The sequence below is a fragment of the Schistocerca cancellata genome, chromosome 2 (assembly GCF_023864275.1).
Source record: "Schistocerca cancellata isolate TAMUIC-IGC-003103 chromosome 2, iqSchCanc2.1, whole genome shotgun sequence".
Lineage (NCBI taxonomy): Eukaryota > Metazoa > Arthropoda > Insecta > Orthoptera > Acrididae > Schistocerca > Schistocerca cancellata.
In genome coordinates this window covers 421,630,408-421,656,453 of record NC_064627.1, presented here as the reverse complement: position 1 = coordinate 421,656,453, position 26,046 = coordinate 421,630,408, and the positions used below count along the sequence as shown (strand labels likewise).

General features: G+C 35.7%; 1 protein-coding gene across 1 annotated transcript in view; it reads left to right on the top strand.

The window, feature by feature from the left end:
* LOC126161880 (uncharacterized) overlaps positions 1-24,051 on the top strand; it is a 57,101-nt gene extending 33,050 nt beyond the window's left edge. Inside the window, 11 exon segments of the mRNA XM_049918011.1 lie at positions 275-419; positions 524-653; positions 5,421-5,586; positions 8,046-8,226; positions 8,376-8,493; positions 14,978-15,218; positions 16,904-17,060; positions 17,920-18,051; positions 21,165-21,282; positions 21,360-21,514; positions 23,797-24,051. Of these exon segments, the coding sequence (XP_049773968.1) occupies positions 275-419; positions 524-653; positions 5,421-5,586; positions 8,046-8,226; positions 8,376-8,493; positions 14,978-15,218; positions 16,904-17,060; positions 17,920-18,051; positions 21,165-21,282; positions 21,360-21,514; positions 23,797-23,899 (1,646 nt within the window). The 3' untranslated portion in view covers positions 23,900-24,051.
* The last annotated feature ends 1,995 nt before the right edge of the window (positions 24,052-26,046 follow it).

Here is a 26,046-nt window from a genome sequence, read left to right as displayed (position 1 = left end):
CCAGTGTCACACTTTTTAGCCACATGTCTAGTAGACATTCTGAAGAGAGTGGAACAGACTGTTCCTCTTCGTGTAGTAAAAGCAAGGAGTTCGTCCCTGTCTGTCTTAGAAACAACATTCTCCTTAGGAAGACTTGATCCCGTAACTGATTTGACTAGTGTATTGCATAATTAGTTCATAGACATATGTTTTATGCTTCCAGTTGTATAATAAATGAATTGTGTAACTTTTAATTGTGTGGACTTGATGTTTGCTCTTTTCTGCATTGATATAGGAGCTGATGAGTATCCTGGACCTGTAAACTGGACAAGACCTTATTTCGACTGTGGTCGCTCTAATAAATGGTTAGTGGCAGCTGTTGTGCCCATCGCAGATATATACCCTCGACATACAGGCTTCAGGCACATTGAATACCCTAAGTAAGTACTAGACAGTGTTGTTGTCCCCCCCCCCCCCCCCCAAATCACTGTTATTTCAAACATACAATGCTCAATATTTATATCTCACATTTATTCCTTGCAAGGTACACAGCTGCTGCTGTTCTGGAATTGGATTTTGACAGAATAGATATCAACCAGTGCCCAAAGGGAAAAGGAAACGATGGTCCAAATCGATTTGCAGACACAGCCCGCTGCAAGAAGGACACTACTGAGGTATGCTACTTCACTGTTTGTTCATCTGCAAATTTTTTAGCTTCTGATGACAAAACTAAATTTTTATGTAACATAAAAAATTAACTAATAAATCCTCACACTCTTTTATAACAATGTTTTTTTCTTTACTAAGGTTTCCTTCTCCTATAACCTAGTTTTCCATTTAATGATGAGAACCATGAAGTAATAAGAAACAATGATGTCAGAATGCATGTATATTATGAATTATGGTGTTTTTTTTTTAATTTGTGTAAGTGTAGTTCGTAGGTGGAGTGACGCAAGCAAGGCGAGATTACTTGAGGAAATGCACAAGTATGCAAGTGGCTTTTTGCTTTTTGTGGTGAGTCGGTTTGTGGAGGAGAGCTTGTGTACAAGGCACTCACAATTTTGATACATGTGCTTGACAGCATTGAGCATAGGTGGAACTCCCTTTTCTTATATGATATGGGGTACAAAGTAGGACTTAGTTTGTGTCATTTGTTTCTGTCCTAGTGGAATTTTGAAATGGCATGTCTCCATACATGGCATGTGACTGCTTTGAGTCCATGGTTTGTTAAAATGGGACTTTAATTTGTGCATTATCACATGATGATTAGGGTTTAGAGACAAGCCACATAGAACTTCTAGGAGTGAAACTTCCCTCATGTGAGATTATAGTACAGAAGGAGAATTTGATATAACAGGAAATTCTGTGAGTTACAACTTGGTGGAATTCTTGAGAACACGTGTTTATTTCTGAGCAGTTTTTATTTGTTGAACACTAAAGTGATGCAATATGATACTTTGGAGGCTTGAGCCAAGTGATTTGCCAATCTACAGTAACTGCAATATTTTATGGATGAAGCAAAATAAAAAGTGTTGTCTTTTTTAAATAGCACCCTACACTTTTTATTTGGTAAACCACTTCCACTCCTTGAGACTTGTTCAAAAATATACCACAGTGTACATTTCGTGTAAGCGTGACATTATTAAAAACACAAAACAAAATCGACTATTAACTCCGCTGTAGCAGCACACAGTACAGGTACCTAGGGTAATGTAACTCACCCACTTGCTGGTGTTGACAGTAAAAACTGGAAACACAAGGAAAAAGCACACCAGTCATCCATTCAACCTTGTTCAGTTGACAGTTTGTGAGCATAAAATATATACCAATGGAGAATGTAAGTTAGCAGAACATTAACAATAACTTTGTTTCCACTTGTGTACTTCAACTGCAGCAAATAAACAAGTGAGCCCAGGTAGCTGTAATATGTGCTAGTAAGGAAGAGTTTGTCAATTTTGTGCCCCTTTTTTTTTTTACATGTATGACACAGTATGATATGTTTCATACCAGATCTTGAGGAGAGGAAGTGGATAACCAAATAAAAAAAAATTAAAAATGCAGGGAGCTATTTAAAAAAAAGCATATTGCTGTTCATATCTCTATAATGAACAAATGTACAAGAAAATCAAACAATGGAAACTCCAGGTAGGAATATCAACAATGTAGAAAAAGATAGATTGCTACTTAGCATAAAGACGACACTTTTAAGTTGCAGACAGGCACAATTAAAAGAGACTTACACAAAGCTTTCAGCCACAGCCTTCATCAAGCAAAAGAGAAACATACACTGTTCATACACACAAGCAAGCCCACCTCACACGCACATGACCGCCAACTCCGGCAGCTCGGACCAGAATACCACTGTTGTGTGTTTCGCATTTTCTGGTGAAGGCTGTGACCGAAAGCTTTGTGTAAGTGTCTTAATTGTTACTACCTGCAACTTAAGGTGTCATCTTAATGGTAAGTAGCAACCTATCTTTTCCTACATTGTAAATGTACAAGGAAGACAATGATGCTGGTTAATGACCACTAGTAGCTAAACATCTTTTGCACGAGTCATTTTTTTATTTTGCTGCTGAACAAAAAGATATTGGAGATGATTGAGATAATGAGATACCATGTATACATATTTTTAAATAATGGATTACAAAAACAAAGCACAATGTATTTTGAGAGCTGAATGAGTATGTTCAGATACAAATTCAATTAAATATCAGAAGTAGTATTTTCCTTAAATGATTTTAAAAATAAAAGAAAAGAAACTTTTTCTTTCTTTAAACAATTGCAGCATTCAGTTATTGTGTCACTTCACACAGAGAGACAAAAATTATAACAATTCCTGAGGTTTCATAAAAACACAGTTTGTTCCGATTCTGTGTTTTAACACTTCACTGAGGACCAGCCCCGTAGAGTTTGCATAAAATTTCATAATGTCTAATAGTCATTTGTTGATACTGTTGTGTGCAGCGTGATACACCGAGTGTACTTTGATTTATTAAGTATGCTGATAGTCTGGTTTCACATTTACTCATGAAAAAGTTACCAAAAGCTGTATGAACCCTTAAAAACCCAATAGTGGCAATAAAACTAGGAATGATTATGCTGCAAGCAAACTAAATAATAGAAATGCTAAATTACATTGTTGTGCCCTTAAAAGATAAAACGTAACACATTTGAGAGTGAAATATTATAAAGTATATAAAATAATGATAATTGTCATGATTATGGTACTATACTATATGCAACAACATTGCTATATGCAATGACACCATAAAACTACACATTGGTCATGTAAATAATGTATACACTGGTTCGTACAGTAATGGATTTCTGTATGTTCAAAAGCGATATGATAATCTCATTTAAGACATATTGCAACTTTACGAATACATTTTTGCAGTAAGTCTTTTATATTGGATTTTATTTATTTATTTTTTGAAATAGTGTGTGTTGTTGCAACAGATAAATGATAATGTAAGGGCAGACCGTAAGACACTGATCGGAGAAATATATATATATATATATATATATATATATATATATATATATATATTTATTTATTTATTTAAAAAGAAAGATGATGAGACTTACCCAACAAAAGCGCTGGCAGGTCGATAGACACACAAATAAACACAAACATACACACAAAACTCTAGCCTTCGCAACCAACGGTTGCCTCGTCAGGAAAGAGGGAAGGAGAAGGAAAGACAAAAGGATTGGGTTTTAAGGGAGAGGGTAAGGAGTCATTCCAATCCCGGGAGCGGAAAGACTTACCTTAGGGGGAAAAAAGGACAGGTTTACACTCGCACACACACACATATCCATCCACACATATGGTATGTGTGGATGGATATGTGTGTGTGTGCGAGTGTAAACCTGTCCTTTTTTCCCCCTAAGGTAAGTCTTTCCGCTCCTGGGATTGGAATGACTCCTTACCCTCTCCCTTAAAACCCAATCCTTTTGTCTTTCCTTCTCCTTCCCTCTTTCCTGACGAGGCAACCGTTGGTTGCGAAAGCTAGAGTTTTGTGTGTATGTTTGTGTTTATTTGTGTGTCTATCGACCTGCCAGCGCTTTTGTTGGGTAAGTCTCATCATCTTTCTTTTTAAATATATTTTTCCCACGTGGAATGTTTCCCTCTATTATATTCATATATATATATATATATATATATATATATATATATATATATATATATATATATATATATATATATATATTTAAAAACAAAGATGATGTGACTTACCAAATGAAAGTGCTGGCAGGTCGACAGACACACAAACAAACACAAACATACACACAATATATATATATATATATAAAAACAAAGATGATGTGACTTACCAAATATGTCTGCTTGTGTCTGTATATGTGTGGATGGATATGTGTGTGTGTGTGTGTGTGTGTGCGAGTGTGTACCCGTCCTTTTTTCCCCCTAAGGTAAGTCTTTCCGCTCCCGGGACTGGAATGACTCCTTACCCTCTCCCTTAAAACCCACATCCTTTCGTCTTTCCCTCTCCTTCCCTCTTTCCTGATGAGGCAACAGTTTGTTGCGAAAGCTTGAATTTTGTGTGTATGTTTGTGTTCGTTTGTGTGTCTGTCGACCTGCCAGCACTTTCATTTGGTAAGTCACATCATCTTTGTTTTTAGATATATTTTTCCTTCGTGGAATGTTTCCTTCTATTATAACCATATCATTAATTATAACCATATTATAACCATATCGTGGAATGTTTCCTTCTATTACGACCTGCCAGCACTTTCATTTGGTAAGTCACATCATCTTTGTTTTTAGATATATTTTTCCTTCGTGGAATGTTTCCTTCTATTATAACCATATATATATATATATATATAATCACACACACACATATGTTCTAAAGATTAAAATACCAATGTTTGTTGACACCTTCAAGAGAAAATTTCAAAAGGTGAATGACATCATATTTGTGTACATGTTCAGTCAATGCTTCTTCAAATACACTTAGTGACAGTACCCAATCATTCCATAATTTAACAAAAAAGATTTCAGCCAGCTCAAGTTGCAAATCATTGCCTATAGTAGCAGGTGGAATGAGGTCAAGAAAATTATATTATTTATTATTAAACAGGTTTTGCATGGATTTTCAAATCTATCTAAATGTTGTAAGTGATTTTTCATTAATGTCTGTGACATGCTTTTCTTTCCCCACCATGTACTTGAAAGTATACAGAAACAAGAAACTGTCATGTCTGTAATGTAGATTCAACACAAATGTAGTGTATATTTACAACAATGGAAATATGATAGAAACCAGTTGTATTGCAAAAGCTCGCATTACTAAATTCCTATATTTATTAAAATATTAAATGTTACTAATTTTTCATTTTCATTGTTTTGATGTATTTCAGAGTAATTTTTTGTTACATTCCATTAATTTCATTTCCCCCCCCCCCCCCCCCAGTGTGAACCAATTCATGGCTGGGGCTTCAGGCGTGGGGGCTATCAGTGCAGATGCCGACCAGGATTTCGCTTGCCCAATGTTGTACGTCGACCATATTTAGGTGAAATCGTGGAGCGTGCCTCTGATGAACAGTACAGTAATGAATTTGATTGCCTCAAGATTGGATGTAAGTATTTCATAATTTGTTTGTTTCACAGTGTAACTATAAATATATTCATATGAAGTAAGAATTTAATGAAACAACATTCTCACTCTTGTATTATCAAATTCCAATTACTTTGTATTCTTGTGAGACAGGCTTATCTTTCACAAATGAAACTGGTGTTAAAATGCCATAGAGTGTAAGTGTTTTTAGGTAATATACTGGTCTGCTTTATTGTATTTAACTGTAGTCACAGAGGGCATTGAATGGATCATAACTGTCAAAGCATCCTCACTGCCCAGACTACCAGGTCCAAAGAGTGTGGAGCATAATCAGTACCTTGGCAGAGTTTAGGCTCTCTTTTTTTAATTACTTCTAAATGTGGAACTGGACAGCTGCATATTCATTATTATACCTGTTTCTGCATTACCCATATCTGATTTTGTACTTATAACCCTGGATTCACCTGACCATAAGCCTTGTTCCTCCTGCCACCGAACTTCATTAATTCCCACTGTATCTAACTTCAACCAATCCATTTCCCTTTTTAAATTTTCTAACCTATCTGTCCGATTAAGGGCTCTGCACGCTCCATTCCCTAGAATGTCAATTTTGTTTCTCCTGATAATGACATTGTGACATTACTGACTTGTGATTCATAGCTTCAGCTTGGTAACAGCTCCTCTTGGTCACCTTGAAGCTGGAAGGTCCCATCAGTATGTACGGGTGGCATTCAAAAATGTACTTGACACCAACAATTTAGTTGACATTAATGTGTACTTTATTCCCTGTGGAGTTCACTGATTTGCTACAATGATCAGTTTTTACACTACAAAAAATATTTAGAGCAAGTTTACAGATCACTTTGTGCAATCACAGTGATAAAGTTATCAATGGGGCAGAAAATAGACAGTTCACATTTATCTACAAAATGACACAGTTCACATTTAGCACAGTCCTTTTTCAGTTTATAAAATATAATTACTCTTTGATGGTTCATTTAAATGAATCCATGAATTGATTTACTGAGCCAAACAATAGCTAGTTTCAATGATAGTAACGTTACACCCTCCTGACAAGTGCAACACAGTTCAATCACAGTGTTCATTAATTAGAGGTACTGTAATCAGAGCAAATGTTTTTTCACTTTATAAAGTTCTAGAATTTTGCTGTGAACATATTGTGTATTCTCATGTGCAGAATCTACGTAATTATGGTTTGAGTAAAACACAGAGAGCACCTCCAAGATACGTGTTAACTATTCACTTTCAAACTGCAGACTGACTTTCGGCTGATGCTCAACTACTTATAGACAGGTGTAAGAACAAATTGATATTTGGATAGGTACACAATGCTTTGAAAATTTTTTGAGGTTGGAATCCACTGTTTTTTGAAGAACAGATGGAATTCTGCATTACAGAAGATGATGCTGGTTACAAATTTATAAAAGTACATTGACCCTATTTTTCTTCTGTATTGTGAATCCCCACATTTAATTGAATAGGTGCCATATTCCAAAACAAAATCAATTACATGATATTGTTAATTAGTGAGTTAATCAATTAATGCTGTATGTTAAACTTAACAGAAAATTTAAGATAGCATAAGTAAGAGTCAGTGTCCAGAATCTAGCAGATTTTAACAAAACCTGCAGTGGCGAATGGTACTGGTGTTGAATTTCAGTTTTAATTGTTCTGAAGATAATTAATTAATTTAAAATACTTTACAGGAAAGTGGAAATGCTTAATTTTCAAATGGTGTAGATCACTCATGGGTTTTTGTTTGTAGTGAACTACTGTGCTAACTTCAGTTATCTGTAACTTTTAATTAACGGTGCCCTAATGAAAACTAATTTTACAAATGGATCAAAACTCTTGAAATAGGAAACTGAATAATAAATAAAAGTGAAAATAAGTCTAAATAGGATTTTGAGAATTTTAAGGAAGTACTGTGTGTGACTTGGTAAATGCATTGGAAGATAAAACTTTGCAAAAAAAATTGGTAATTTTTATGGAGGGAGAAACAACCAATGGAAACAATCCACTTGTTTGTCACAATGTTTTTCAAAAACTTGAAATGCATGTAAAGCAGGAAGTTCTGTTGTGAGGGTGTTTGGCACTCATGTATTCTTTTGTATATTTCATGGTATTTCTGCAAGTATCAGACTGCTATAAGTTACAGTTCGGCTCATCTGCTGACATGTAAAGCATGGGGTGTTGCACAGGTTGACGCAGACAAAACTTTCTCAGTCTAGCAGTATCTTGCCCAGTGGGTTACTATTTATGGATTCCAGATTCTGAAACACTGATTTACTATTATTTATGCCCATGAGTTGACATTTCTTTGTTTCTGTTCTTACTTTATAACCCACCTAGTGTTTTTAAATGGTAATCAATGATGCTGTATTCTTTCCTTAATCGAAGCTTAAGTGAACTTCAGACATGCAAATATTTTTGGTTTCTGTATCATGTTTTATATTGTAGGGGTCCATAAGATGCCTGTGCAGTGGGAACGTGCAGACCCTAATACACGTGAGATGTACTTAGAGCGTTTTTATGAATACCGTAATTTTTCCACTGGACCGGCTGCAATACATACTAACAAGATGAACATTGATGAGGCACTTCGTTTCATACATGGTGTTAATCCAAAAACTTGTTCACGGTAATCAGGCATAAAAGTACATTTAAATACTTACAAGATATTTGAATTTGTGTTTTCTATTTACATTGTTCTGCTAATTAGATGAAGTGCATTAAATTACATAATTATGATCAATAATAGTAATGCCTGTGTGATTGTATCTTTTATAGATATACAAAACAAGAATTGACGTTACCTGGGGATTTTGCTAGCGGAGCAGAGGAGCAGTTTGTTAATGAAGCTAAAATGGCTGTCCGTTTGGCAAATTTCATTAGTGCTTTCCTGCAGGTTAGTTATTTGAAGATTACATTTGAAAAGATATTTCATCGTACAAAATTTTTCCAAACTGACATAGCTCTTATATAAGGGAAGTTTGAAAAGTTTTTGGAATGGAATGGAAAGAAATGAAGTATCTCAATGAACCTTAATTTTTCAGTGTAGTTTCCCTGTACACTAATGCTCTTGGTTCAGCGATGTTCCAATGCCTTGATCCCATTTCAAAAATTAGATCCATCGTGGCCAGCAAAATGCCCATCAACTTTGGCTGTCAGTTCTTTGTTTGAAGAGAATCTTCACCCACCAAGGAAAATTTTAGGCTCGGGGAAGAGGTGAAAGCCTGATGGAGTCAAATCAGCTGATGTGTCAACAAGAAGATGACCTATCAGAATAATCCTTTTGTATCTCAAAAGACTTACACCAGACCTTCCAGGCTGATATTACCATTGCTTTCTTTGATAGTGGCAAGTCAACATTATTCCAATGCTTTGACATTTTTGTCTCTTGGGTATAGCAGTTCACTCAAATTTCATCTGTGGTTGCAGACCACTTCAAAAAAATCTTGTTGGTTGCCGTGAAAATGCATCAAACATTGTTTGGTTGTTTTCATTCTGATTCGTTTCTAATCCTGTGTTACGATTTATGGCATCCACCTAGCAGATAATTTTCTCAGATCCATTTCCACTGTCTAATGTGATATGCCCAATCAGATGACATCCCTACAGCTTCATAAATTTTTCGCACTTTCAGTCAGCAATCCTCCATGACTATTTTATGCAGTTTTGCAATAATTTCTGGGGTTGTGGCACATCTTGGTCGACCACTACACGTGTGATCATCTGAGCTGCCCCAAACAAATTCAAACTCATTTGTCCGTTTGGCAACAGTTGAATATGAAGGAGCGGGGTCTGTCTGTGTGTTCTGAAAATTGGCATGAATCTACATTGCTTTCATAACTTTATTTACAAAGTACTTAATCACTGCTCCGAATATCAGTTTTTTCCATTGTAACAAATCATGACACAGGAACAATGCCAGAGACACATTCACACCACAGATCTCTACCCATAGCACTAACACATCACGAGCTTATTCATAAAGGATACTCGGTTCTTATTGCATTAGAGCTGATGTCTGGTGGTGATTCTTTAAACTTCTCGAACTGGTCTTGTACATTTCCACTGTTTCCTACCTCCTTACTGTCTCTGAGCAAGTCACTCTATTTCTCTAGATCAGGGTCAGCCACAGTGTGCAAAACTGTGTGGGTGCACACATGCTGCATACTTGAAGACCGAGGCTCAGCCTTTCTGGGCACTACTCAGTATATCTTAGCTTTGCTTGGTCATTCTTGGAAGTACTTGGTACAGCACAACATTTCATTTAGCAGTATGGCATGACAGTTTTCTGTTGGCAAGACTTCTTCAGTTTGACAGAGTTGTGGAGTCAGCTCCGTTCATCTATCACTATTTGTCTGTGCTATACATGAAGTTCACGGGTCCTGTGTCTGTTTGCACAGAAAGAAACAGTCTAGGAATCTATCGTGAGAAGAGAAGTTTGAGAATTCTCAGAACCTATTATGCAGTCATATAATCAACGTGTACCATACACTTGCTCTGGAGTGACATTACAACACCATTCAGAAAGAATTAAAGCTTTAGTGGATGGTGCTTGAGCAAAACATTACAGCAATCGACAGGTGATTTGTACAGGATTCTTTGTTCTGTTGATCAAGAAGGACTTTGTGCTAAGTTTTCTGACACAGAGCACTTTATAAAATTGGTGGTACGAATACAAAGTTTTCGGAAGTCATACACAGTATTATCCTGTCTGTTGCAAAAGCTCTTGATGGAATTAAACGAAGAGTATGAACGCTGTATGTATTACTGAAAAGTACATTGGTTAAGTTTAGGGGCATGCATGGGAATTAATTTTCGGTTAACTCCTGCTAAATTATTGAATTTCTGAAGGTAAAAAGAAAGCAGGAATGAAAATTAAGAGCTTCCAGAATGGATTGCAGACCTTACGTTTTACATGGGCTTTACTGCACGCTGCCCACAGTAAGACGTTGCAGTGTGAGAAACAGCATATTTCTGATTTTTCTGGGATGCATTTAAAAGGAAAATAGCATTACAAATTGTTTTGCGTTAAACTGCCCAGGAGTTCTAAAATTTTTCCTCGGGAAGAGTTTTCACATCTCCATGATGACATTGCAAATGTGATATATTGTTTCAGTCAACATACGTGCATGAAAGGCTTCTTTAGATCATGAAACTAAATATGTCATGATTATATAGCAGTCTAAATAACCAAAAAATGCAAAATTGTGTACATCTGTCAGTGTCTTAAGCGTTTGCATCAGCTAAAAATTTTATTTCTTCAGCGGGACAAAAATCTTTGTTGTCCCTTTTTCATTTTGGCCTTTTGAATTCTCTTGTTTCTAACAGTTCTCCATAACCCATTTTTCACTTTTACCTCAGTTTGTCCATTACTGCCTGTGGAACCCCACCTCCCTCCTTTTCCCTTTCCATTCTGACCATTATTTAAATTAAATTGTCATACAGGTAAATTTCACAATCTCTATGTGATGTACACAATATTGCAATTATTGTGTTTACCCAAGTAGATGATGACCATGCCCCCCCCCCCTGCTTTTTTAAGATGCTCCACAAGAAAAATTTATTTTTAAACATATTCTGATTAATCAAAATCACAAACTGTTTTTATTGACATAAAGTACCTGCCAAAAAGTTAACATTATACCTATTCTAAACTTACGCCATTTATAAGTTGTCTACATTTTTATAATACTAGGAGAAGTAAAATATACAAAAAGGAATAGTTTACATTAATTTTCAAAACATTTTTTTTCTAGCTTTTTTGCTTACGAACCCTATAGTCTGTGGTATCACTATTTTTAATCATCATCTGTACTACAGCTGTGAAATTTATACAGGGCTATTACAAATGATTGAAGCGATTTCATAAATTCACTGTAGCTCCATTCATTGACATACGGTCACGACACACTACAGATATGTAGAAAAACTCAAAGTTTTGTTCGGCTGAAGCCGCACTTCAGGTTTCTGCCGCCAGAGCACTCGAGAGCGCAGTGAAACAAAATGGCGACAGGAGCCGAGAAAGCGTATGTCGTGCTTGAAATGCACTCACATCAGTCAGTCATAACTGTGCAACGACACTTCAGGACGAAGTTCAACAAAGATCCACCAACTGCTAACTCGATTCGGCGATGGTATGCGCAGTTTAAAGCTTCTGGATGCCTCTGTAAGGGGAAATCAACGGGTCGGCCTGCAGTGAGCGAAGAAACGGTTGAACGCGTGCGGGCAAGTTTCACGCGTAGCCTGCGGAAAATTGGCTCATGCCACAACTGGAGACCGACAGCGCCGACTTCATCTTTCAACAGGATGATGCTCCACTGCACTTCCATCATGATGTTCGGCATTTCTTAAACAGGAGATTTGAAAACCGATGGATCGGTCGTGGTGGAGATCATGATCAGCAATTCATGTCATGGCCTCCACGCTCTTCCGACTTAACCCCATGCGATTTCTTTCTGTGGGGTTTGGTGGGGTTATGTGAAAGATTCAGTGTTTAAACCTCCTCTACCAAGAAACGTGCCAGAACTGCGAGCTCGCATCAACGATGCTTTCGAACTCATTGATGGGGACATGCTGCGCCGAGTGTGGGAGGAACTTGACTATCGGCTTGATGTCTGCCGAATCACTAAAGGAGCACATATCGAACATTTGTGAATGCCTAAAAAAACTTTTTGAGTTTTAGTATGTGTGTGCAAAGCATTGTGAAAATATCTCAAATAATAAAGTTATTGTAGAGCTGTGAAATTGCTTCAATCATTTGTAATAACCCTGTATCTTCGAATCTACTGCTATTTCTGAGGTTGCCGTTATGGTGGATTCTGAGAACACAGCTGTTTTCTTCTGAGTACACATTGGATTTCACTTCTGTAGTGATGTGAGAATGTTCAGTTTCTCTTGTTTCCAAACATATCGCGTGCCCACTGCTCTATCATTGGCTGTGTAGAATCGGCAGCTGAGACATCTCAACACATCTCCACTCATTCCTCTCATACATCACAGTGACAACAACATTGCACCAAGAAACATATAAGTACGCCACTGGCCCCTATCAAGACTTTTACTATCTCCTGCATAAATGAATACTACTGTCTAATATTTGTCCAGTTTTAAAGGAAGTTCAGTTGCGACTATAAATGGTTTCAGGCAGGCTGCAGTATAGATACGGCAGAGGTTCATAAAAAGTGAAGTACATGGTAAAGGGTCCCATGGTTGGCAACACAATGAAATTTGCTGCTTGCCCTCCTCTCCCCCCCCCCCCCCCCCTCTCCCCACCAGCACCCTAGCTCGCAGCCAAGCTGATGTCACTGTTCCCCACTCTAACCCTTCCATAGTACTGAGCTTGAGCAACTGTGAAAAGCAGACTGCAATATCTTCTGGTGTGCAGGTCATATGTAACAACACTACATTATACTTTAATAAAAAATCACAGTTACGATTCAGTCCCATTCTAGAACTTCTGCTCATCCCACAGTCTAGTGATGTTGTTGGTACTATCTCCATGATGGATGTTGCCATTGTAATTTATTCTCACAATAACAATTGCAGTCAGTTTAATATGTTTCCTTTCCTTTGTTAGAGATTTCGTTTGGGATTAATTTTCCTTCATGTTTTAATTGAATGTCACCATGTTCTAAAGCTGATTTAAAGCTGGTATCAATACATGAACAGTGACTGAATTTCTTTTCACAATCTACTTAGTTTAATTCATTGTAATCTCTCATAATCATTTAAAACACTAGTCTGGGTTCTGAATCAACAAACTTTTTTTTTTTTAGGGTCACCTTTACTTAAAAATCAGCATTATTGTTTGTATACAGTACCCATACGTGTATGAGAATGTTTGTTGCAAAATTGTTCAACAATTTAATAGTAGTTCCTCCTGCATTTCACAAAATTGTCAAATTTTAATCAGAGCAATAGACTGTTGAAGTGGCTAGTTTATAGTTTCTCACGTATCTCTTGCACTAGTGCTGTGCAAGTCCATGTCATGTGCTTATTTGAGCAACATCAATACTGTGTCAAGCACTTAGGCATATCAGGAAATCTTGAGCATGATGGAACATGAGTATTGTTTAACAAGCCCTGTCCTTCCAAATTCATCACATTAATACTGCCTGTGACCTCAATAGTGAAAGTTTTATATCTAAATGCAAGACAACCTCTTTAAATGTAAGACTACCCTATATACTCTACAAAACAATGTAAAAATGTTGACCTGCAATAGTTTAATCTGCAAATAGAAGACGACAGTTTATCTTTCAAATGACAAATTTGGGAAAAAACCTCGTTTTATAATGGGGTAAATACAGCAACTAGTTGACTCCAAAGATTCAAATGATCATTGCCACTTTGTTCTTTCTTTCTCTTGTGTTCCTCATTCCAACATAGGAATCTGTATTTCCATTATTTAAATGTTTCTGAACACTTGCTTGGGGTTAGCGTAACCTTTTCATCTTTCGTTAATAAAATTAAATCTTCAGAAAGATTGAATGAAGACAAATTCTGTTGTCACTCACACCCATAATAGTGTTAACACACTGTTGAGACAAAATCTTGCACGTGATGTGTAAGGAAATTCTCTTACAGTATAAGAGATTTGGGCGTGCAATTTAAAAAGACAGCATGAACTAATCAAGAACTGTGAGCTCACAACATGATTTTTATGAGTGTAAATATAATATGTAAGAAAAGACAAGCTAGAATAGGGAAGCAAAAACATGATTTAGGATAGGGTAACATGAAAATATTTGATATGAATGTCAAAGTTTGATTTCATTTCAAGAAAATTTAACAAATCCAGAATGGTGGTTGATGCTGTATTTGAAAATTTACATCGTTTTCTGAAAATTAAAGACAGAGAGAAAAGGTAAAACACAGTAATGTTTCAGAACATAATTTAGCTTAAAGAAACACATCGCATGGTGAGAATGGAAGCAGCTCAGTAATGGACATTCTGTTTACCCTTACAAAGTTCTTAATATATGTAACTAACTTGTTGTTCTGTAATTTAAAGAGCTTTTTATTGCAAACTAATAAATCGATTCCCTGAGTGCAAGAGAGTGTCTTTCACTCTCTTTTGCAGTACATTTTTCCTTGAATTATGTCTGATATTTCAGTGCTAAATTTATCTGTCCTGCTGTGGAACAAGTGGAATTTTTGCCACTTATAAACTAGCAAATATTGGAGATTGCATCTTCCCAAAATGCCTATAACTAATTAATTAATTTAGAATACTACCGAAAAATTGTATTATTTTTATGAGTGCACACTTTTGGGCTCTACATAATTAGTGTCTCGAAGCTATAAAACAAAAAGTAAAAAATCACTACTTTCAGTTTTCTGTAATTAACTAATGTTGACTACTTTCTACATTTATTTAGGTTTCTGATCCTAAGGAAGTATATTCAGGAAAGCGAGTAGCAGATAAGGAGCTGACAGAAGACCAGATGATTGCAGAGACACTTGCTCTTGTCATGGGTGATAGCCGTATCTGGTCTGCTGGAACATACTGGGAACGCAACAAATTCACAAACAGAACATTTTTTGCACCATTTGCATACAAGACGCAGCTGAACACAAGAAAATACAAAGTGGAAGACCTTGCAAGGCTTAAACAACCAGGTATGTTTTCTTATATTCAACCTAGTAGCACATGTTATATAAATGTTAGGGCTGACCAAATGAGATATGTGTGGCACCTTTTTTATTTTTGTGGCTGTTCGTAACCATTTTTGTTAAGTCATACTGAAAAGCTTTAGTTCTTTATATACTACTACTGACTATTTTGCATGCCATCATAGTTTTTTCCCTCCCTGATACTTTTATCATTTATGCAGGACAAAGACTAGCACTTGTACCTGTCAATAAAATTCTTCTGGGTATGGGACCACATTGCAAAATGTAGAATTCGGCAACGTTTGGCCACTGTTGCAAACTCCCTTTCTCAGAGTATTTGCTGACTTAACATTGGAGGATTTTACATATTGACAATGTGATCTCATAACTTGAAAAATTTTATTAGCACTGACAACAGCCATGGAAGCCAACACTTTATGTTGTGTATCTATTTGTCATTAGCTCCCTGTCAGGTAGGTCTTATTTTTTAGACATTGGTTTTTTCATGCAGTATGTGGTTTTGCTTCACTACTGTTACTGACATATTTCTTCTGTCTTCAGTAACTTCTTGTCGGATAATTAATGTATCTCAAAGGATAACTAACATATCTTCTGAACAGTACACTACTATTTGATTTTTCTGTTGATTTCTTTCTTTCAAATATTTAGCAACACCATACCAAAGTGTGAAAGCTTCATTCAGCTTTTCAACTGTCAGATATTTACAGCTAAGAAAACCAAAGCTTTCTCAGGGGGCATTTTATAAGTTACTACAATGAATAAGGGTAAATTAATTACTCTCTTTTTTTGTATCAGCGTAGATTATTCGGCATCTATTTCAATATATGCATTGCTGCTCTTAAATTTAATGGTTTAACTGTTTAAAAGTTGAATGTATTTAGAACCATTTTTTAGATGACGCTAATGGGAGATTCTACTCCATATGTATCAGGTGACTTGTATACTGAAAGATGATCATTAGAAAATGTAGTTAACTATTTGGTAGGTGTCGCTTGCGTTTCACCAGAATAAAATATCAAATTATGGTGCATCATATATTGATAACATAATGCAAGTCGAAGGGCTGTGTGTTGACAGAAACGAGATACTATTTATCCCGTATTTCTTGTGAATTTAGATTGGTAGAAATATGTCATAGATCTGTTCCAACATTCACTATTTGCCAAACATTAGCTAAATTTTGAATTATTACTTTCTGTGTGTTTTGTCACTGACAGTTTAACATAGCTGTTTAATCTTCACAAATAAAGTTTCCAGCCAGTAAGTGTATATTCTCGAATTTCTTAAGTACAGTGTTTTTTGTTTACATAAAGAATATGTTAAATAGCAGTCTTATATCACATCACCTGTGCTCTGAGATATGTATTGTGGTGATTCATTTTCAGTACGTAATGTAAGGTTAATTGGACACCTTCACATGTGTTAATTTAATATGAACATATCTTAAATGAACATAAATGATAATCTTCAAGTGTTAAAATGTCTTATTAAGTGATATGAAGTATATGTTTTAAATACTCTTAAGAGTTAACATCATTTCATATATCCTGAATTACAAATGAGTTTCTTCATCACTCAAGTTTGTGTAACAACGCCCACAATAAAAAATCTGTTATTGTTACCCATGACATTTTTATTTTGTGAATTTATTGATTGATGTCTATTTTCAGATGAAGTTTATACAAACAATGAGTGGTTCAGATTCTTGAAACAGCGGTGGTCCACAAATTTTGACTCTCTCGAAAAATTCAATCTGAAAATTAAGATTCGCTTCAATGAAATGGGAGAATATTTGAAGAAACACGAACGCTTCCCAACTTTCTACAGGTAATGCTGTTCGCACATACAAAACTGCTAGGTTGTTCTGCCTCCCTTAAATCAAATTCAAATTATCTTAGAGATACCTGTAAATTCTGGAGCTGCTATTCACAGTTCGTAGTAGTTAGCATATTTAGACGGAGCTGTCTTTTGTGTGATGTATGATGATATTCAACCATGTCAGAGTTTTCAACTTATTTTACTAGCAGCATGTCATCAATGTACATACCATTTCCTGTACTAGTCATGAAAGAAAGTAAGAGAATTATTGTTTAATTAAAAATCTTCAAGGCATGTATGATATGATGTGGTGGCGCAATACATAAGTTTCAGACTACAAATTCTAAGATTGGGGGTTCGATCATCAGTTCTCGTAGTTTTTTCTGTTACTTGTCACTTTTGGTAATGATTTAAATATGTGAAAAATGCAAAGTTGCACCATGGTTCAGAGTTTTCATTAAAGTGTAGGTCCCACTGTTAACTGGCTGGATAAAATAGCTCATAGGTCAGAAGAAGGGCACCTCCAACAGCATATCACCAGGTAAAGCTCTCCAATGTTCAAACATAATTTGGGTTGAAGAGAGCCTATGTTATTTAGATGCAAAAATTTGTCTTGCAAGTTACTTATTTGTGTGAGTGTGCTTCAGCTGCTAAACGACAGTTTTGTACACAAAATAGCAAACCAGATATTAGCACCAATAAGGGCTAAACCAGATTGTTAGAGCTCATTCACATTTGATAATTTTGTGTGGTAAAATAGCAAAATTTGGGACAATCCAGACTTAAAGAAGCCACTTGTTATACAAAACTACAGCTATAGACAGCATAGATCATATTTACGATATTCTACAAGAAATTATTGTTTCAGAGCCGCCAATTTGGACCACGGATACTGGACATCACCATTCTTTGATTGTGAAGGCAAAGTGCCAAAATGGATAATTACCTACGCAGCACCATTCTTTGGTTGGGACAGTATTAAGAACAAGCTGGAATTCAAGTATGTACTGCTAAGGAGGTGTGTGTGTGTGTGTGTGTGTGTGTGTGTGTGTGTGTGTGTGTGTGTGTGTGAGAGAGAGAGAGAGAGAGAGAGAGAGAGAGAGAGAGAGAGATCCACCACCTTTCCTGACCCTCAACAATAGCACCTCTCCTTCACCAGTCACAATTTTCCTTTATTATATCTATCAACTTTTTGAAAAAGATATTTTTTCAGATTAGACATAATTTATAAATTTTTATCTGCTTGCACTCTTCATACCCCCTTCCTCTAGCATAAAACAGGTTTTTAGTAATAAAGCTTGTGAGGGGTGGTGTCAAGACACATGAATAAGGTTTAGTGCCACAAGAGTAGCAAAGACCCATGACTTCCTTTCAGATGCATACAAAAATTTATTAAATTATTACCACCAAGTGAGATAGTAAAATGTAGAGACAATAGGGTAATACTGTATTTACCTGAGTATAAGATGATCCTGAATATAAGACAACCCTACTTGTTTCAAGATGTTTCTCATGAACATTTCACAGATTCTAAATTAAGGTCATTTATTCCTTGTTAATTTTGATAATATGAGGAGTAATAAAATAGACGAAAGTAATTGTTTGCATTATTTTTATCTATAGTGCCTATTTTTATTTTAGCCTGTCATATGTCATATCACTAGTTTTCATTATCACCATCATCATCATAACAGGACAGTTGCCACAAATATCTGGCTATTTCTCCTGAAGATGTTGCAATTTCTGGGGTTGTGGTTGGGTGGAATTTGAGAAAAACAGAGTAGATTTTGTGTATATATTGATGTGATGATGTTCCTCTGTGTGTTGCTATCACACATATCGTCTGCCTGTCACTTTCTCATTGGCTTTGTATCCACAATATTTCTGCATGGAATAGGTAAGTATGCCAGTGGCCCCAGTCTAGACTTTTAGCATCTTCTGCAGAGTTGTATGCTATGTTGAGTAATTTTCCAGTTTTAAAATCAATTTGATTCTAAGGACAAATGGATTAACTGCAGTTTAATTAACTTCCCATGGTTAGCAACATGAAATTTGCTGTCTGCTAGTCACTCCCCACCCTCCAGTTATCGTAGTCCTCAGCCAAACTGATGTCACTGTCCCCTCTCCAACCCTTCCATAGTGCTATGCTTTAGCAATAGTGAAATACGGATGGCAATATCCTCTGGGGTACAGGTCATATGTAACAACAGAAACTAATACATAAATAAAAGGCTGCAATCATGATTCACTGCAGTTCTCGAACTTTTGCTCATCCAGTGATCTAGAGCCGTCTGGTTGTACTATCTCTACGATGAGCCTTTCTTGTGATAACAATTGCAGGCAGTTCAGTGTCATTTATTTTGTCTGTTACACTTTTAATTCTGGATTAATTTTCTTTCTCGTTTCATCTTAATCTCACCATCTTGCTTTAAAGCTGCTGATGTTTTTCCCCGATATTCTAATATGCAAAAACAACTGAATTTCTTATTTTCAACTCACTTGGTAAATCATTACAGTTTCTCACAACCAGATAAAAGTATTGGCTTGGGTTCAGAATCAAGTAATGGTTTTTGAAGGACTAGATTTTCGCCTTTGAATGTTAACTTTACTTAAAAGCAGCAGAAATGTATGGTGTGTGTATGGTATGCATACATGTAGGACGACTTTCATTACAAACCTGTTCAAATACAACAAAAGTTTGTAAGTTGACAGAATCACTGTGTTCCACAAAATTGTCAATTTTTCAGCAGAGCTTTAGATTATTGTACCAGCTAGTTTATAGTTTCCTGTGTATCCCTTGCAAATTGCAGTGGTGCCAGATGTCAAATATCACGTGACTGTTCAATCCAGGTCAGTGCTGTATTGAGTGCTTCGGTGTATTGGGAAATCTCTAGCCTATTCAAATGTAAGCATTGTTTACTAATCCCTATACTTTGGAATTCCTCGAAATAAATTTGTATGCAACCTCATTAGCTAAAGCTTCATCTATAACCGCAAGATGACCCATATATTTGTCTATTAAACTACATAAAAACATTGATCTGAGCAGAAATAGTTTAATCTGTGAATATAAGATGACCCCGTATTCTTCGAATGATAAATCTGGGAAATAACTGCATCTTAATCAGCTAAATACGGTATACAGGAGAAGCAGGAGTCAAAACATATCTTCTGACCCTGGTTTATATTTTCTATTATTTCTGTAAACAACTTAAGACAAGTGCCATAAAACCCCCTTTCAGTTACTTTCTCCAGCCTTGTCCAGTCTAAACTTAGTGCTGCAGGATTGCTGGAGGCCAATTTGAATATATTATATGGTGATAAATACTTGAAGTCAAATTGCAAATGGTAATTCCATGGCTGCCGTAAATTAATAGAGAACACCCACCAACAAAATTGAAAGAAATAAAATAGCAGAAGTTGATAAATTCTGTTGGAGTACCTTAATTACTGAAAACAACAGATGCAGCTTGTAAATAAATAAAAACTACAACAGCAAAATTTTCATTCAGAAAGAGAACAACTGTTCGAAAACAAGTCATTTAATACCGAAAAGAAAACTTTTTTTTCCCAAAGACATTCATCAGCATTTTGCTTCTATGTGGTTTTGAAACTTGAACACTGTTGAAGACAGAGATGGAAGTTTGGCTTTAGATAAGGTTGACAAGGGCCAGCTGGGCAGAAAGAAAATCCAATGAAGATGCTTTGAAAGGGATCAAGGAGCAAAAAAATTTCATAGCAACTATCCAAAAAAGGAAAATGAAACATTTTGGACATTAATATAGACAAAACAAGTTTGTAAAATATCCAAAAACCAAGGTGAGGCCAAGGGAAAATTAGTAAAAGATTTTTTGCAAGTAAAGGTGGTGTGAAGAAGGCAGCATTAAATAGAGAAGTCTTTGCACTGACAAGGTATAGCCTTTAGAAGCTGATGATTCTTTAAACTTTAGTGTTTGTTTTACTGGATTTATTATAGTGTAAATATGAACGACAGCATCCCATTAACAGAACTAAAGTATATACATTGTTAGTTGTTTTCACATAATAGAAGTTCTGACTCAGCAGCCATAGTGTGTCTGTCTTCCTAATTTTACATTTTTGGGATTGTTTAAGGGGTGTTGTGGCAGTAACAATGGACTTGATGCAGCTGGATGTCAACCAATGTCCTGACAAGTATTATGCACCAAATGCATTCAAGGGAACTCATAAATGTGACAGGAAAACATCATATGTAAGTGTTTACATACTGTTGTTTCTTACTTAAATACAATTTATTATGAGTACTGACACAGTTGTATTAATTTTTAGTGTGTCCCAATTCTTGGCCGTGGATATGAAACTGGAAACTACAAGTGTGAATGCCGTCAAGGTTACGAATACCCATTTGAAGATCAGATTACGTACTTTGATGGTCAGCTAGTAGAAGCTGAATTTGGGAACATAGTTGTTGACAAACCAACCAGGTAAGAATGCAGTTCACACAAGTGTATTTCATTTATGATTATCCAATGCAAGTATGTACACAATTCTTGTGCGAAACACGTGGCATCTTAACCCACAAAACCACAGCATAATTCATATTATTCCATTTAAATTGTATATGTATGCTCTGCTTCTTTTATATGTCCACACATACATACTGAAGACTTTTGGCACACACAAAAAATTTTTCTTAGAATTGTGTTCGCTCGCTTTATGATGTCTGTGTCAGCCAGCCTTTCCTTCCCTTCCTGTGTCTGTCTGCATGTTATGGTCCATGCAGATCCTGTCTCCAGCCACAGTCTTATTTACCTAATATGTAAAATCCAAGTTCTGGCTGTTTTTTTAACTTTCTGTGGTTGTTATCAGTATGTTAGGACTATGTGAGGAAATAGACTTCCTTTACACCAATTGTCACAAGCCAATTTTGATAGCTCCAAGTGGAACTAATAATTTCCATAAAGTAGTTAGACCACATGTCAAACCTGATAGGGACAGCTTCACAAAGTAGATGGACAGCGTTTTGTTGGCAGGACACTTAGAAGATGCAACAGATCTACTAAAGAGTCTGCCTACACTACACTTGTCCGTCCTCTTTTGGAGTACTGCTGTGTGGTGTGGGATCCTTACCAAATAGGATTAACAGAGTACATCGAGAAAGTTTAAAGAAGAGCAGCACATTTTGTATTATCCAGAAATAGAGGAGAGAGTCACTGACATGATGCAGGATTTGGGGTGTCCATCATTTAAACAAAGGCAGGCATTTCTGATTGCGACAGAATCTTCTCACAGAATTTCAGTCACCAACTTTCTCCTCTGAATGTGAAAATATTTTGTTGATACCAACCTAGATAGGGAGAAACAATCATTAAATAAAATAAGGGAAACCAGAGCTCACAGGGAAAGATATAAGTGTTCTTTTTTCTGTATGCTGTTCAAGATTGGAATAATAGAGAATTATTGTGAAGGTGGTTCACTGAAACCTCTGCCAGGCACTTACAAGTGATTTGCAGAGTAGTCATGGAGATGTAGACATAACACACACACACACACACACACACACACACACACACACACACATTCTGTGTTCAAATACAATGGATATTCTCCACAAGAGATTAGCACAGCTTTAAAGAGGAAGAAATGTAACCACTCACAAGATCAAGGGGAGAAGGGCTAGGCATTCTTCCCATATGTCAGCAGTATTTTGTTGAAATTAGGCAGAACCCTAAAGAAATATGTTAAAATTTTCTGACCATCTACAAAGACCAGTTTTCTTCTCAGCTCAATAAGTATGTACTAGGTTTTCGGAAGGCTAGAGTCAATGGAACACCATGCCGATGTGGCAAAGCTTGCATTGGTCAGACTACACGCACAGTATGTGAAAGGTGCTTGGGAAATGATTGCTGAACTCACTACTCACAGCCCAGTAAGAAAATCACCAATTATTTGTATAAACTTAACACTGTGCACCAGCAATCTTGAGATTAAAACACTCATCTGAAGATGATTGCATGCTTGTCTACAAAAATATCATTGCAAGATGTTGAAGTTATTTGGCTGCAATTCTGAAACCTCATGGAATACTCTTTATACCAGGAAAACTCTAAGAATCACATAGCCTCACCGTAATGTTTTATTGGTACCTGTGCATGTGGGCTATTGTGCATTCACTGATCCTTGCCTAATGTGCGTAAAGGTTTTACCTTTTCTGCTACAGCATATTACAGAATATCAGAAGAGAAATTTTATCCTCTGCTTAGATTTTAATTTATGAGAAAGTTTATTCTGAAATAATTGTCTTCCAGTTCACCAAACTTCTGTAATGCCTTTTCTTCTAAAGACTCTTTCATTTTGGAAACTGAACAAAAGTCATAATATTCTGGCCACTATTCAGTCAAAAGTCTTCTCTTTCAGTAGAAGAAATATAACTATACCACAGTATTGTCAACCACCTCAGGTGTTTTATTCATATTATACACATATTGTTTGTTAAGCAAATTATTTTGAAGTTTCTTAACAGTTTGATATTCAGGGCATATACTTGACCATTATGAATGTTCTATACTGAATCACTGTGGGCATGATTAACATACTACCTATATTCTTATTTTATTCCAAAATTGTTCAGGACAAACCCTGGCAGCTCTTATCACACAGCGTTCGGCAGCAGGCATACATATCCAGTCTAAGCTGTAACCTTATGTTGACTGTTCATAACTTTTTTTATTCACGTTACTGTTCATATTGATGTTTTGTGGCACAGGTATGACATGTTTAACTGCCGTTTGGCTGGTGCAGCAGCTTTGAGCGTCAGCATATCTGTCCTCCTTTTGATGGTGGTGTTGCCACACATTGTCCGGCGATAGCCCATAGTTTACACCAGTGTACCACTGAAGGAAGATTTACACTAGGGATCAAGAACCTTACTGTACAAAATTGAAAAAAAAAGATACATATGTTATTTGTTGTATAATATGAAAAGTAGTATTTTATATGTTAACATGTATGTGCAAACATTCCCATCACTTTTCCTTTATCTACTTAAATATGAATTTCATTGAATTTTTAATGAACGCACATTCCATAACTATTTTTCTGCAGTGTGATGTGTTGAGCTCATACATGAAATTTGCTAGCTTTAATTGTAGTTTTTTTTTACCATTTTATGTATTTTATGCCTTGGCTTTAAGAAATCAGTTATATTATTTTGTGTACCTTTACAATGACATTTCTGTTATATTATTCGGGGAATCTGTGTTTGCTTTTTCCCCCAAAAAACAAGTGAAGAAAATACTATGAGCTGAACATTGTACTTTCACCTATCTCAGGTTATTAGTATGGAGGGACTGAACTATAATAAAAGACAAATGTTGGCAATTTTTATTCATAAGCCATCACAGAGTGATCAATGATCTGAAGTTTTACTAATTAAAAGCAAAAAGAAGACTTGGTTGTAAGGTATTTTTAACCCAAAGAGTATTCCAAGGTTATGTAACTGGCAGCTATTTTTTTTTTATTAGTTGGTTAATTAGATTGCGGAAAAGCATTTTAGAATGTACAAAATACTTTGTGAAATATCTGTATGTGTTGAAAGTGAAATGTTATTATTATTATTGGATGCTATTGTTTTTATATGAATTTACTGATTTTTAATTATGATATTACATTAAATCCGTCCATTACATCACTTCTGCAACTGCTGAAGTAATAGTATTACTTCCTAAAGGAAGATAATTATATTTTGACATTTATAATTGATTTACAGTGTTTGTAATTCTGTAGATTCAGTTAGAATATTTGCATTACTGAATTTATCCAGTTACATTATGATCTTTATTGTGAAATATTTCTGTCCTGTAATCAGTAATGATAAAGCATATTTTTGATGTAACCATTTGTTATAACGAGATAAAATTATATCTATACTTTTTATAAGAAATTCTATTGACTTCTTTTGATGATTTATATTGGTGAAGGAAAGCCATTGAAATATTTTCCAAATAATTTAAAACATTGATAAATAAAACAAATAGCACAAAGCTTTTTTATGGAAAAAACACTTTGGATCACCCGACTTTCATAACATGACAGACATATTCCCAGCTTGTGTTCTTTGTGTTGGATAGAATATTCCATCATATTTTGGGTGTAGATCTGGAAAATATATCTGTTCCAGATGTTCACCTGAAAGATTATGGAGTATTTGCGTAAATAAAGCCAGGGATGAATATCACAGTTTCTTCACTTTGTAACTAAGTAAAGGTGGATGCCAGTATCAACACATACAGCATTGCCTGTGTGCCTTTTGTAGGTCTATTCCTTGAAAATTGATGTCCAAATATGAATTACTCATGACACACATCCTACCTTGGTAGAAATGTCCCTGTGTGTTATTTTCTCATAACAGTTAATTAAAGGTAGAATGTCTCTTCATCCCCACCTCCCTTTTGAAGTGATAAAGCAAATTAATGCTGTAACTTCAGAATGTAATCAGTCCTCAGATTTTAATTTCAGAAAAGCCTCATTCACGTGGAATTTCTGCTATAGTACAAGTAACAGTTGTATCCTCAAAGTTACTGTTTCATTAAAAATTAATATAATAAATTATGCAAGTTTCTGGTCTAAATTCCCATATTGGGACTGTATTGATACTCACAGTGTATCATTTACAAACCATACTTAAATCAAGATAACAATTTCCAGGGACAGCATCTTCCAAATGTTGAGCATCATGTAGAGTGTTGAACCACATATCGGTGAACAACAAGACAGTAATGTTGACAAATATCTCCACAGTCCACTGGTAACACAGACTTTTTGTCATTAATGTTGTTGTTTGCTGCTGCTGCTGCTGCTGTTATTCAGCAAATGTGTTAATTTCTGTCCTCCGTTGTGATACTAATGAATAGGGATGAATGTGTTTTCAAAGCACAGAACATCTAACAAAATAAACCAACTCAATAGATGTTTGTTAATAGTTTGGCGGGTACTTCAGTAAAGAAAAATGAAGAAG